Source organism: Bacillus rossius, chromosome 1, assembly GCF_032445375.1.
Source record: "Bacillus rossius redtenbacheri isolate Brsri chromosome 1, Brsri_v3, whole genome shotgun sequence".
NCBI lineage: Eukaryota > Metazoa > Arthropoda > Insecta > Phasmatodea > Bacillidae > Bacillus > Bacillus rossius.
The window spans coordinates 146,511,157-146,523,281 of record NC_086330.1 but is presented as its reverse complement, the minus strand read 5'-3'; the positions used below and the strand labels follow the sequence as shown (position 1 = coordinate 146,523,281).

At 39.4% G+C, this 12,125-nt stretch overlaps 2 protein-coding genes across 2 annotated transcripts in view; one reads left to right on the top strand and one right to left on the bottom strand.

Annotated features, from left to right (window-relative positions):
- LOC134546257 (nuclear RNA export factor 1-like) overlaps positions 1 to 12,125 on the top strand; it is an 84,194-nt gene that overhangs the window by 5,140 nt on the left and 66,929 nt on the right. The window contains exon 2 of the mRNA XM_063388957.1: positions 9,254 to 9,450. Within this exon, the coding sequence (XP_063245027.1) occupies positions 9,254 to 9,450 (197 nt within the window). The remainder of the gene's footprint in view (positions 1 to 9,253; positions 9,451 to 12,125) is intronic.
- LOC134528596 (zinc finger BED domain-containing protein 4-like) lies at positions 2,899 to 6,061 on the bottom strand. Its single transcript, XM_063362347.1, has 3 exons — positions 4,492 to 6,061; positions 4,351 to 4,401; positions 2,899 to 2,916 (listed from the first exon to the last, which is right to left on the bottom strand). Exons 1-3 carry the CDS (start codon positions 5,863 to 5,865, stop codon positions 2,899 to 2,901), a joined length of 1,443 nt encoding a protein of 480 aa, XP_063218417.1. The 5' UTR covers positions 5,866 to 6,061.

Here is a 12,125-nt window from a genome sequence, read left to right as displayed (position 1 = left end):
GTTTCAGATCATGTACCCAAGTTTATCCTGAGAGCATCCTGATGCTTACTGTTTTAATTTAGCCTGTCAAAAGGTCCTGGACATAAAAAAAAGAATTGGGGAATTGTGAATCCAAATGTATAAGAAAAAAAAATTCCTACAGTATCAAAGTCATAATCTTTTTGTATTATGATATTTCAGTGGTTGTTGTGTCGAAGATCTTTGACGTACTAAATTAAAACAGCAAACATCATTTACAACAGATCAATATACCTATTCAGATCATGCCATCAGGATTAAGGGATTAACTTGGATACATGATATGGAAAAATTACCCTTAACTATCTTGCAAAAGCAAGTAATTAAATCCTGATTCTGTTTTTGAGTGTAAAAGAGGCCCTTGAGTTCTTTCCAGAACACAAATGGAGTGAGCGCCGAGGGCTTCGCCCATATACAGGCTGCATTTTAACCCTTGTTTCCCAATAGCCAAGGAGAAGCACACATGAAGGACTCTGCTGAAGCCTTGCTGGCTCCAGGCCATATAGATTGGGGAGGGTTAGCAGGGTTTCTGCAGAAGAAAATTTGGAAAAAAAAGAACACTCAGAGAATTGAAAAGGTGTCTTTAAAACATTTAAAACACAGGGAAATTAACAAAATATTAATTCTAATAGATACCTACTAGATTATTCCTTCAATTTTTTTTGTAACCAGTCTTTATTTTATTTACTAATTCACTCATGGTTTGAAAACCCATCTTTTTTCAACATCAATTCAATGCAAGAGAAAAAAATTTAATAAATCAACTTTTTACTAATTTAATGATTTGAAGCACCATAAAATGTCAATAGTCATTCACCTGGCACAATCAGTAATGTACACCGCCCGCAGAATAAGATGATACCTGAGTGACCGTTACGGTAGCCTTGCCTGGGAGGGGCGGGTAGGGGAGTAAAGGGGAGGGAGGCCAAGCGCGCATGTGCAGAGAAGGTATTCCTAGACTTTCACTTCGCATATCACCCTGAATGAAAACATTGACCAGTCCGCTACGTGCTATCGTGACGTGTTTTATGATTATAGCTAAACAGAGAATAGTAAACTGAATACGTATTAAACGTAAGCTATCAACAAGTTCGCAGTAGTAGTTCTTTGTTGTAATGTATAAAATACTAGTTATTTTTTGTAAAGTGTTCTCTCGCAACGTTTTTTTACCCCACCTGCTGAATTTAAAAATGCTGCCTACGTTATCTAAAATTAAACAGAAAAAACTTCATTCGCAGGCGCGAGAGGTAGTGTTTAATGTGTTAAATTTTATGGAAAATGAAGCTCGGAATGGTGTAATGTAGTTATCTATTCCTCTTGAACGTGTGCAACTGCGCACGGCGCAAGCAACGGGAGTTTCTCGTGCTACTGTACAACGTATAAAGAAAGAAGGTCAACACATTAATGAAGATCGTGAAGGATTGTTCGAGATGCCTAACAAGAAAAGAAAAAAGTCTTCAAAATAGGAACTGGATGGGTTTGACAAAGGAGTAGTTCGTAGGATAATTTATAACTTTTATATCACAGAAAAATGTGCACCAACAGTGCCAAAGCTTAGGGAGAAAGTTGAAGATGGAGATAGGATTTCAAGGTTGCGATAGCACCCTTCATAAAATTCTGAAAAAGTTAGGCTTTCAATGGCGTAAAACGAAATCTCACCGCCTCGTTCTTATCGAAAATGTTACAGCACTACGCTCTGATTACCATTTTTGTTACAGCTTTGTTCATGAATCAAAACAAAGCAGATAAAAAGTTAATAATGCTAAATACTACCATTTTTTGTTACTTTGTGGCAGTGTAGGTAAATCAGATTAAATACATAAATAATACCATTAACATTATACACTGCAGTAACGGTGGATCTTTTAGTTTCACAAGGACATGAGGAATGAACAGAAACAAGGTGTGATTCCGTCTGAATATAATTACTCCATATTTATTTAAGGAAACTTAACAGCTATTAAAATGTGTTAAAATACAATTTCAATTACATAATTAAAAGAGCTCTCAGATATATTAAAATACGGGCCGGCCCTAAATTAGATTATAAAAAGTTTCATTAAAAATAAATCAATAAAAAAATTAACCATCCCAGTGTCAGTTCTTAAAGTCCAGAACGAAAGTTTTATATAATTCTTATTTCTTCGAACGTAGTAATTTAAAGATTGTTCAAAAAAGGTTCATAAATACTGTAGCACCGGAGGTCGGTGGTTCGCTGCCCAGAGTTCAGTAGTCAACATGGTGCCAGGGCGCCGGTTTGTTGAAGAGGAAGAGTGAAAAAATGCTAAGTCTGCATCCGGCTCTTGGACCCTGTCTGTGAACTGTCCGAATCAAACATGATCAGAACTAGTACACAGACAGTTAGCAAACTGGGCAGAAAATGCCTGCAAAAAGATAAGGGGAGGTCGGGGAATAAAGCTGATAGTAAATCACCAGACAGGGAAGTTGCCGTCTAGCTTCTGAAGTGTAGCAAGTCCGGATCTGAAGATCGCGGATACGCGGCAGGCGCGGACGTTTCCATCATTTCAATAAAAACTTTTAAAAAAATAACTACTATACTGTGTACTGTAAAAACGGACTAAACTACTTAAAGAAATAATAGGGATAGCATCCCTTGTCTAATTGACTACATCGTCGGATACGGCCGGACAGAAGTCTAGTGGTGCGTCTCGTCGATAACCTAAAACAGTCCATCTGGAATCGCAACGGGAAGTGTCCGCGGAAGGGCAGAGTCTCGTAATTAAAAGGTAATGCTCAAACAAACGTTGGTGGAGGAGACTGGGGCGTCCGGACCGAAAGGTTCCGAAGTTCTCCTAGTGGGAATCACAAAAAACTTTGACTTCGATATCTCAAAGTTGGTAGCACTGGCCGATTTTAGCGCTACCTGTTGAGGGGTGTCTGAAACAAATAGGGATCGACTCGCCCGAGACGTTTGCTCCAGCCTGGGGCTAATGGCGCAGTCGGTGCTGCTCTCTGGTGGCCTACAGGGGAAAGAAAGAGGAAGGTTGGCAATGTCGCCACCAGGTGTCGCAGGCGTCAGCTCCACTCGCTGGCGACAAGAGAAGAAGTTACTATTTCTGCCACTAGATGTCGTGTGTGGTCCATCTTTGCACATATTTTTTCTGTGGCAAATCGTCCTTGAAGTCGGCCACTGCCTGGCGGGTTCACGCCAGGGCAATGATCCTTAGCTAAATTCTGAGAACCAAAAGGGTGGGGGACTGGGAGGTTAGGGTGGACAAAAAAGTAACGAGGCTGGGAAAGAGCGTCCTAACGTGACTTTCTAGGAGTGAACCTAAGACGTATGGGTGGTGGGAATGGCTGTTCTAAGCTCGTCTCTGAGAAAGGGTAACAACTAGGGATGGGTCGATTCCATGTTTCCTCGATTCCGATCCCAGTTCTAGAATTTCTTTCGATTCCAGTTACGATTCCGATTCCATATTGAAATTCCCCATTATTGAAGATTCTGTAATTTTACAGCCTCACAAGTCACTATTAAGCTATATTTATTTTATTGTGTATCCAAAGAAAAGTTAAGTTAAATAACTTTTTCAATTAAGTTTAATGCATAATACTATTATATTTAATTTGTTAAATCTGAGTTTAAGATGTTTTCGTAACATGCAAAAAGAAAATTAAAAAAGTATACAGTGGACAAAACAGTTTACAAATTTTTGTTTAAAAAAATCAACATTTTCACACGCTCAGGATCAAGCCTGCTACGTTTAACATCACATATGTTTCCAGCCGTGCTGAAAAGTCTTTCACTAAAAACAGTTGAAGAGGGAATGCACAAGTATTTCTTTGCTAGCAACTGCAAAGTTGGAAAGTTTTTTCTTGAATTCCAGTACTCTGCAACAGACGTGCTGGGTGACACTTTTTCTGCGAAGTAGGTATCACACTCATTTTCAGCTGTTTGCGAGGGAGAGGTTCTTTCAGCTTGGCCAAATAAGCTGCTGTACTGTGACCAAATTTCTGTTGGAATTCCTGATTTATCACTGGTCTCGAAATGGGAACTTTCCTCTGCCTAAAACATTTGAAATAAAAATTATTTACAAATAGCTGTGTGTGTAAGAATTTATGTAATAAGTTAGAATGTGTGAATAAAAAATATAATTTATCATTACATACCGTGCTTTGAAAAACTTTGTTTGCTTCCACCAGAAGATGTGATTTTGCCATAGCCAAATCATCTTTGTCTTTAAATGGGACTTCCTTAAATCTTGGGTCGAGTAATGTGGCAATCTGGTAAATAGGGTGCTTGTAAGCATCTTCAAAACGAAGTTTTAATGATGCCTGGAGATCATTTTTCATGCCTTGTAGGCCTGAACCTACAGGAGCTGGTTTGCTAAGTTCATAATCAACTATTTGCAGCAATGGGATTACCTAGACAAGTAAATAAAAACCCAAATTATAGTCACTTATAAATAATAGCATACAGCAATAAAATTAATCAATGGCACCAAGAAATCATACCTCAGAAACACGTGCACTGGCTGAGCTCACTTGCAGTGTCGCAGACTCAAACACTTGTAGAACTGCAATGGCATTGTCCAGTAAATTCCACTGAGCAGCGGTCAGTTCATTTGGTAGTTTCAGCTCTCCTGCTGCCAGAAGAATTGCAAGCTTTTGTTCTTGCAATCTTTTAAACATGTGGAGTGTCGCATTCCATCTCGTAGGCTCGTCTTGAATTAACCTATGATGTGGAACACCCACTGTTTCCTGACACTTGCGCAGGATTTTGTTGGCTTTCGAAGAATGTTTGAAATTTACAACAATCCTTCTGCATATTGCAGCCAAATTTGTTATGACTTTGTTAGAGAAAAACCCATTTTTCAAGACAAGTTGAATGGAATGTGCAAAGCATGAAGTGTGTTGAAACTGTGACATTTCAAGACCAGCTTGTACATTTCTTGCATTGTCAGATACAATAGCAAAAACCTTTTCTCTCAATCCCCATTCTTCCAGAGTTTTTGTAATGAAATCACAAATATGTTCTGCTGTGTGACTTATTTCACTGAAAGGGATGACCTCCAAACACACATGTTGAAGGTTGAAACATGTGTCCATGTAATGAAGTGTCAAGCTCATGTAATCATCATTCGATGAAGAAGACCACATGTCAGTTGTTACACCAATGAACTCAACCACTTTCAACTGTGAAACAACTTTATCCCTCACTTTCTCGTACATTTCTGGAATGATTTTCTGAGAAAATGTTTTCCTAGTGGGAATTGTGTACCTAGGTTCTAACTTTGAAATCAGTTGGCGAAACCCTTTGTTTTCAACAATACACAAAGGCTGATTGTCCAAGCAAATCATCTCTCCAATCAGACGAGTGATGTCAGCTGCTCTATGGTCGCCAGGCTTAAATTTCATCCTAGCATCAAATATTGCTGGGAGAGTACTTTGTACACATTTAACACTTTTTGGAAATGTATTTGATGAAAAAACAGTCAAGTTTTTAGGTCTAATAAGTTCATTAGTTACAGCTGTCTGTACACACAGAGAATCAGAACCAGACATTTCAGTTTCAGGTGTTTGGTCTTGGTGTGATGGTCCGGGAATTGGTATATCAGCTGCTTGGCATTGGTGTGATGGGCCTTGGACTGAAATATCAGGCAGACTGTAGCTAGGCCTAACCACACTCGGATCATCGAATTCAGATGAATCCACTTTGAATTTTTTTGTTGCTGCAGCCGCAAGTAGTTTATGCTGGTTCCGAAAATGTTTCATTAGGTTTGACGTAGTTTTTGAATGACCTCGGGATATTTTAGCTCTGCAGTAGTTACACCTTGCAAATTTCTCATCGTCTTGGCAAACTGTAAAATGGTTCCAAACGTCCGACATTTTTTAATTTGATTAAAACTCACAACAATAATAAATTTCTCATGTAAACAGAAAAACTGGTTGTCTTTTATAGCTCATTGCGTGAGTAGGCGTACAAAAAAAAAGGCAAAAACAAAATCTTGTATCAGCAAAAAAAGCAAGTCCAAGAAGCAATATTCGTAGGCGTAGTGGAAAGATTAAAAAAAAAAAAAAAAAAAAAAAAGCTCGAATAGACAGAAAATTTATAGGAAACAGTAAATCGTGGTGAAAAATTTAAGAGCCGTATTTTACCGTTTGTGCGGAACTACTTCAGTATTTTCGACAAAAGTGAACAAAACACGGTTATGTTCATTGTTTGGAAACAAAAGTTGAACTGAAAAACGTGACCAGAGTAGCCAACTCCAGTTTTGAAAATACGTCGAATCATTATTAAATGTTTACTAAATCTATGCTAAATATAAAAAGAGGGGGATTGGAATTGGACAATTAAGTAATAATAATGATTTCCTGCCCGTCCAGTAAAAATTTTTTTTGGCTAAATTTCACCGAAAATAGCATAATTCCACTACGTTGGCCACTATGATAATCACTTTTGCGGCAGCCTGCGTAAAAGTAGCACTAGTGATGCTAGTTATTGATTGCGTTATGCATTTGTTGATGTAATGGCCACCTTGTTAAGTAAATGTTTTTGTTTGTAATTACCGTGGTAAATCACAACGCTGTTTTACAGACGTTACGGCAACATGTTCAGTCATATTAAAGAACCTTTTGCCACTGTTAGGTTGCACAATCATTGACGATTCGAGTGTTTTCATCGTTACTGATGGATCTGACCAGTAGACTTGTTGCTTTGTGGCCTACTTGGACGTGTTCATCGCGTGCGCGGCATTTTTTCATATAAAAATTTGGATAAAAATATGGAAACAAATAAAGATGAATGGAATATTGCAATTATGTTAAAAATAGGGCGTGAATTTTTTAATGTATTTCTTGATAAGTACCAAGAAAAAACAAAACACAAAATTTTCGTAGGCCTCATAGTAAAATACTAAGCCGATTCTTGAAAACGAATCGACGATCCCGATTCGTAGCAGAATCGGCGGAATCGTGGAATCGGAGAATCGGTAAGACCCATCCCTAGTAACAACTCATCCAGAGCTGTTGTACGCAAATTTAGTCATGCAAGGAAATAATGTTACATGCCGGGAACGTGACTGCAAGCGGGAGAAATGTCAACTGGGCTGCTAACGACGTCTTAGTCTTGCAAAAGATCAGGTTGTCCCTGAGAAAAGGTGCCTCGGTCCACTGTAGCAAAGTTTAACTACTTAGAGTACACCAGCCTAACAAAGTGTAAATCATCCAATTGTAACCAAATTATATAGAAAATAAAATTTTCAAAAATAATTTAAAACTATTAATAAAAATTAAAAAAAAAAGTGCCGAAATACCTAATTTCCGGCACAAAAAACATGATATCAGGCAGAAAAGAATTAACTATATACAGAGCATTATGCGTTTCAGAAATGAAAACAGGAATATAATCTATGTAGATGAATTGTATGTTATCCTTGCATGTGCAACAAAAAAGCTGGGCAGATGAAATAATAAACGGTGTCCTTCAGCCAGTAGCAAAAGGGCAACGCCTTATTATGATACATGCTGGCGGTAAAGATGGATTCGTGCCAAATGCCCTCGTTATGTGGAAATCACATCAAGCTACTGGCGACTACCACCACCAAATGAACCAGACCAATTATGAGAAGTGGATTAGGGAAAAACTTGTACCAAAAATGCCAACAAACAGCGTCGTGGTATTGGATAATGCACCCTATCACAATGTCCGTGTAAACAAACTGCCAACATCTTTGTCAACAAAAGATGATATGAAGAAATGGCTGCGAGAAAACAAAATTTCATTTACTGAAGACATGCTGAAGCCAACATTGTACGAACTTATTAAGATAAATAAGCCACGGCACATAGTGTATTCCGTCGACCAGATTCTTGAAAGTTTCGGTCACACACTGCTCCGACTTCCACCCTACCATCCCGACTTGAATCCCATTGAAGTTATATGGGGTAAAGTTAAGGGTATTGTTGCATCAAAAAATGTGTCCTTCAAAATAGATGACGTGAAAAGACTTTGCGAAGAACAATTTGAGAGCATGGGAAAAGAAGATTGGGTTCCATTTTGTAATCATGTTTAAATTAGAGCAGGAGTATTACAGCCGGGATGTTCGTTTTGACATTGAAATCGACAAAATAATTATTACACTTGGCGGTGTAGACAGTAGCAGTGAAGATTCGAACTCTACCGAAGATGAAATGGAAGGAATTGGAATTCTTGAGAGTCAGTAAATTGGTGACTTTATTATTATTAATCAATAATAGACTGTAAGTGAATGTTTTATGGTTGTGTACACTAATCTTTTTTTTTTACATTCGAAGAACTTGGAATTTCTGTTTTTTTTTTTAAAGTGATATTATTAATCTATAATATAGACTCAATGTTTTTGGTTTGTGTATACTACAACAGCTTTCTCCCCTTCCCCCTACGAGCTTTCTGAATGTTATGACGTCACCCAAACATCAAGTTATCCTGCGGGCAGTGTAATGACTCAAAGTTGTTAAATATGGTGGTGTTTTATATTACAGACTAGCAGCATGGGTCACATCATTGTTGGGAATGATAAAAGCGTGCAACTGTGTATTTATTGTGCTGAGACCATTTAATGTTGAATTTGACATTTCTGTGTGGTTGATATGTGTTGCAGTAAGTATTTGTTGTTTGAATATGTTTGTTGTCGTGCAAGATTTATTAATGTTAGGTTGGACAATAAAACCAGGGAAAACTTAGGGAAATTGTGTAATGTTGTGGGAACTCTTGTTAGTTCAATCACCCTTCCTGTTAAACACCCTCAGTTACGAAATGAGGACACCTTTACGACGACTGCTGAGCGTTTTGGGACCGGGAACACTTGTAGACGGATGAAAGGAGGTGCGCCTGAATGTGACGGTTGTCTTATGACAGTATCAACCTGTACTCGGGACTGCACAAGAAGTTTGCTGGCTGGGCTAAGGCTCAGCCTGCAACTAGGGGTGCACGCTATCTTACAGCAGTGATGACAGAAGTCAAGTCGTCGGAACTAGTAGCTTCTAGTTGGTGACCAACCACTGAGTAATATTTTGAGTCCAGTTGTGTCTGGTGTGGTGCTGCACGAGGCCAAAAGTTCTCGCTGGGTGGCAGCACTTAACTAATGAATGAGGGATTGAAGTTAAAGTGTTGCATATAGATTGGTGTGCTCTGCAACTGAATATGGGAAAGGAGGGGGATAAAATCAGAAGTTGGAAAGAGTGATTAATGATTTACTTTGGTCAACGTCCATTAAAATTTTTTTTTTTCCCACAGAAAATTCTTCATTGGTAGCAGTTGAGTATGAAAAACCAGTAAAGAATGCAGAGACTGCAATGGTAACGATTCCCGAAGATCTGCTGGAAGACTCCGTGGTTATAGAATCAGCTTCACAGGCCTTGTCCATTACCATGGGCGCACCATACTCACAATTCAGGACATTAATGAGGAGTGATTATTGGCACAAAATTACGGTAGGCAAGATTACATTGCAGTTGTGTCTTGGACATAATACATTTTAGCAATATGAATATGTAGTTTTGAACCTGATCCAAGTCTTTGGAAACAGGCATCTACTTTGTGATGGGCAGGTTGGCATTTTGGTACTTTCTTGACATCTAACAAAAAAAATAATATATATATGTGTGTGTATATGTGTATGTGTATGTGTATATATATATATATATATTGTTACAATTTACCACGGGTTCGTAAAGGATAGCCCAATTAAAATTTTTTATCACACACACAGTTTTATTTATTGCCACTACTTATGTCACTTACAAATAATCTAAAATGGCAAATAATCAATTGCACTTAAAAATGTTGCTTCTCCAGTCACTCGTTTTCACACACCGCACACCTCGCTGGGCCGCACCTGTGGCGCAACTCTCACCGCAGCACCCCTCGTGGGTCTCCGCCGCGGGACTCCGTTGCCGCACTCCGCCGCTGCCGTCGCGCTTCCCCTTCGCCGAAATCCCACTCGACGTCTCGCTCTGAACTTCGCTCGGAACTCCACCGCGCCCGCGACACTATTGCCCAGAAACTCCGCTGCGGGAAAACTCCCGACTCCACTGAACTGGCTCACTCCCTGCCCTGGAACCTTCGTCCAGGGACTTCGCCACACTGCAGCACCCGCGGCACTATCGCCCCGGTAGCTCCGCCGTGGGAAGGCTGCCGCCTGAACTCTCTCTCTGAACTCCACTGACTCCCTGCCCTGACGTCCTCGGGCATATATGTAGGCCCCGGCGCAATTCCAGAACTCACGAGAGCGGCCGGGGCCAGTCGCGTCAGTCCGCGCCGTTCCGGCGGCAGAAATCTCTCGAAAACACGTGTCGGCGGCTTGCGTAACTCCACAGCTGTCAGGTTTCAGTTACGTGTCAAAGGCAGGGTGCCGCGCGGGTAGTGGTGGGAAGGAGGGGGGGAAGTGACAATCCTTGTTATCTTCCAGGCGCGCGTGGCGCATATCTTGTTGCAGCAGTCGCCAGCCAGCTCTGCACCTGCACATGTCCCGGCCTTGCTCTCGTTCGCAACAATATACACACACACATATATATGTGTACATGTGTGTGTGTGTGTGTATATATATATATATATATATATATATATATATATATATATATATATATATATATATATATATATATATATATATATATATATATATATATACACACACACACACACACACACACAGTAAGTCCTCTATTTACGTCGTACCGATTAACGTCGTTTCGGATTAACGTCGCTAATGTTTGAGTACTCATGTTTCAATTTAAGTTGTCGCCGATTCACATTAACGTCGTTTACAATGACCGTAAATCTTTATTTAAACCAAAACACTGTATATAATTCGTTTATAATTCTGTGTTTCCTTCGGTAGTTAATTTATGCTATGTAGCGTAAGCTACACGTTCACCGCCTTATCTTATCATACATCATGAGGGACGCTTCCTGCTCTCCGCGCGGTGATGCAATACTACCAGCCCGCCCGCTCGGCCACCCACGTATCTCACACGTAGAAGTGTTATCTACTTCCCGCAACGACACAGCATTTTCTCCTACCCCATTTTTGTCCAACTCCTTGGCACTTCATTAGAGGTGTAAAAGTAACTAAAAAAAGTGTACCCGTATGTATTCGTTACTATAACAATTAGTACTCGTTACTTTCGTATCGTTACTCGTTACTTCTGATACCGCATAACATTCTATGTTATGTATCAGCAACGAATCGAGTCGTATTTCGTACGCGTACAGTATGACGTCGCGTAAATAATAATAAATCGAAATAAACAACTAAAAGTATTTGATAATTAACAGCTTTTGTTAACCAAGAAACAATAAAATCTCATTTGAGCAGCTTTATTATAATATCTCTTTTAAGATAAGAACAAAAAACGTGAAAATACGCGATAATAAAAAACAAAAACATACATATTTATAATTTGTAAAAAATACTTTCTTACGTTGTTTCTGTTCCAATCTCAAACTTTGTCTACACACACAATACCTTTAATAAACAGTAAAAAACTTGGACGACGAATTTCCAAATTATACTTTTCTTAATAAACAAACATCGTTCTTTGTAACGAATAAGCGCGCGCATGCGTAAAACATACGAAAAATGCGAGTAACGAAATGCATTCGTGTGTAACGTTTCGTTACTCGTTACTAGATGCCGCACCCGTTACTCAGTAACGAGTACATACGGTTTGCTACAGGACAGCTCTACACTTCAGTCGCTATGATATCATTGAGTTGGCCGGAGTTTTAAACGTGCCGTTGTTAACTTTATCGTGATTAAATGCGTTTGTAGTAGGCCTACAGTATCAGCTCACTGCATTTATGAGTTTTTCTTCATAAGATGTCTTCCAAACGACTATATATCTGTTTTTATATTTCAATCAATAAAGGTAATAAAGCAGCTGGTTAAATAACCATTCTATAAAGCTGAGAAGTACTAGTTGGACTTGTTTCCCACGCTGTCGGTTGTAATTTGCTGATAAAATTGCCCGTTGTCACGTCTGTATGCCAGCGCTTCCGGCCGACCTTGAGCCGTGGTCGGCCGGTGGCATGAAACATGGCTCATTTTGCGTCGTTTCTATTTACGTCGCGGTTTTCAGGAACGTAACCCCGACGTAAACCGAGG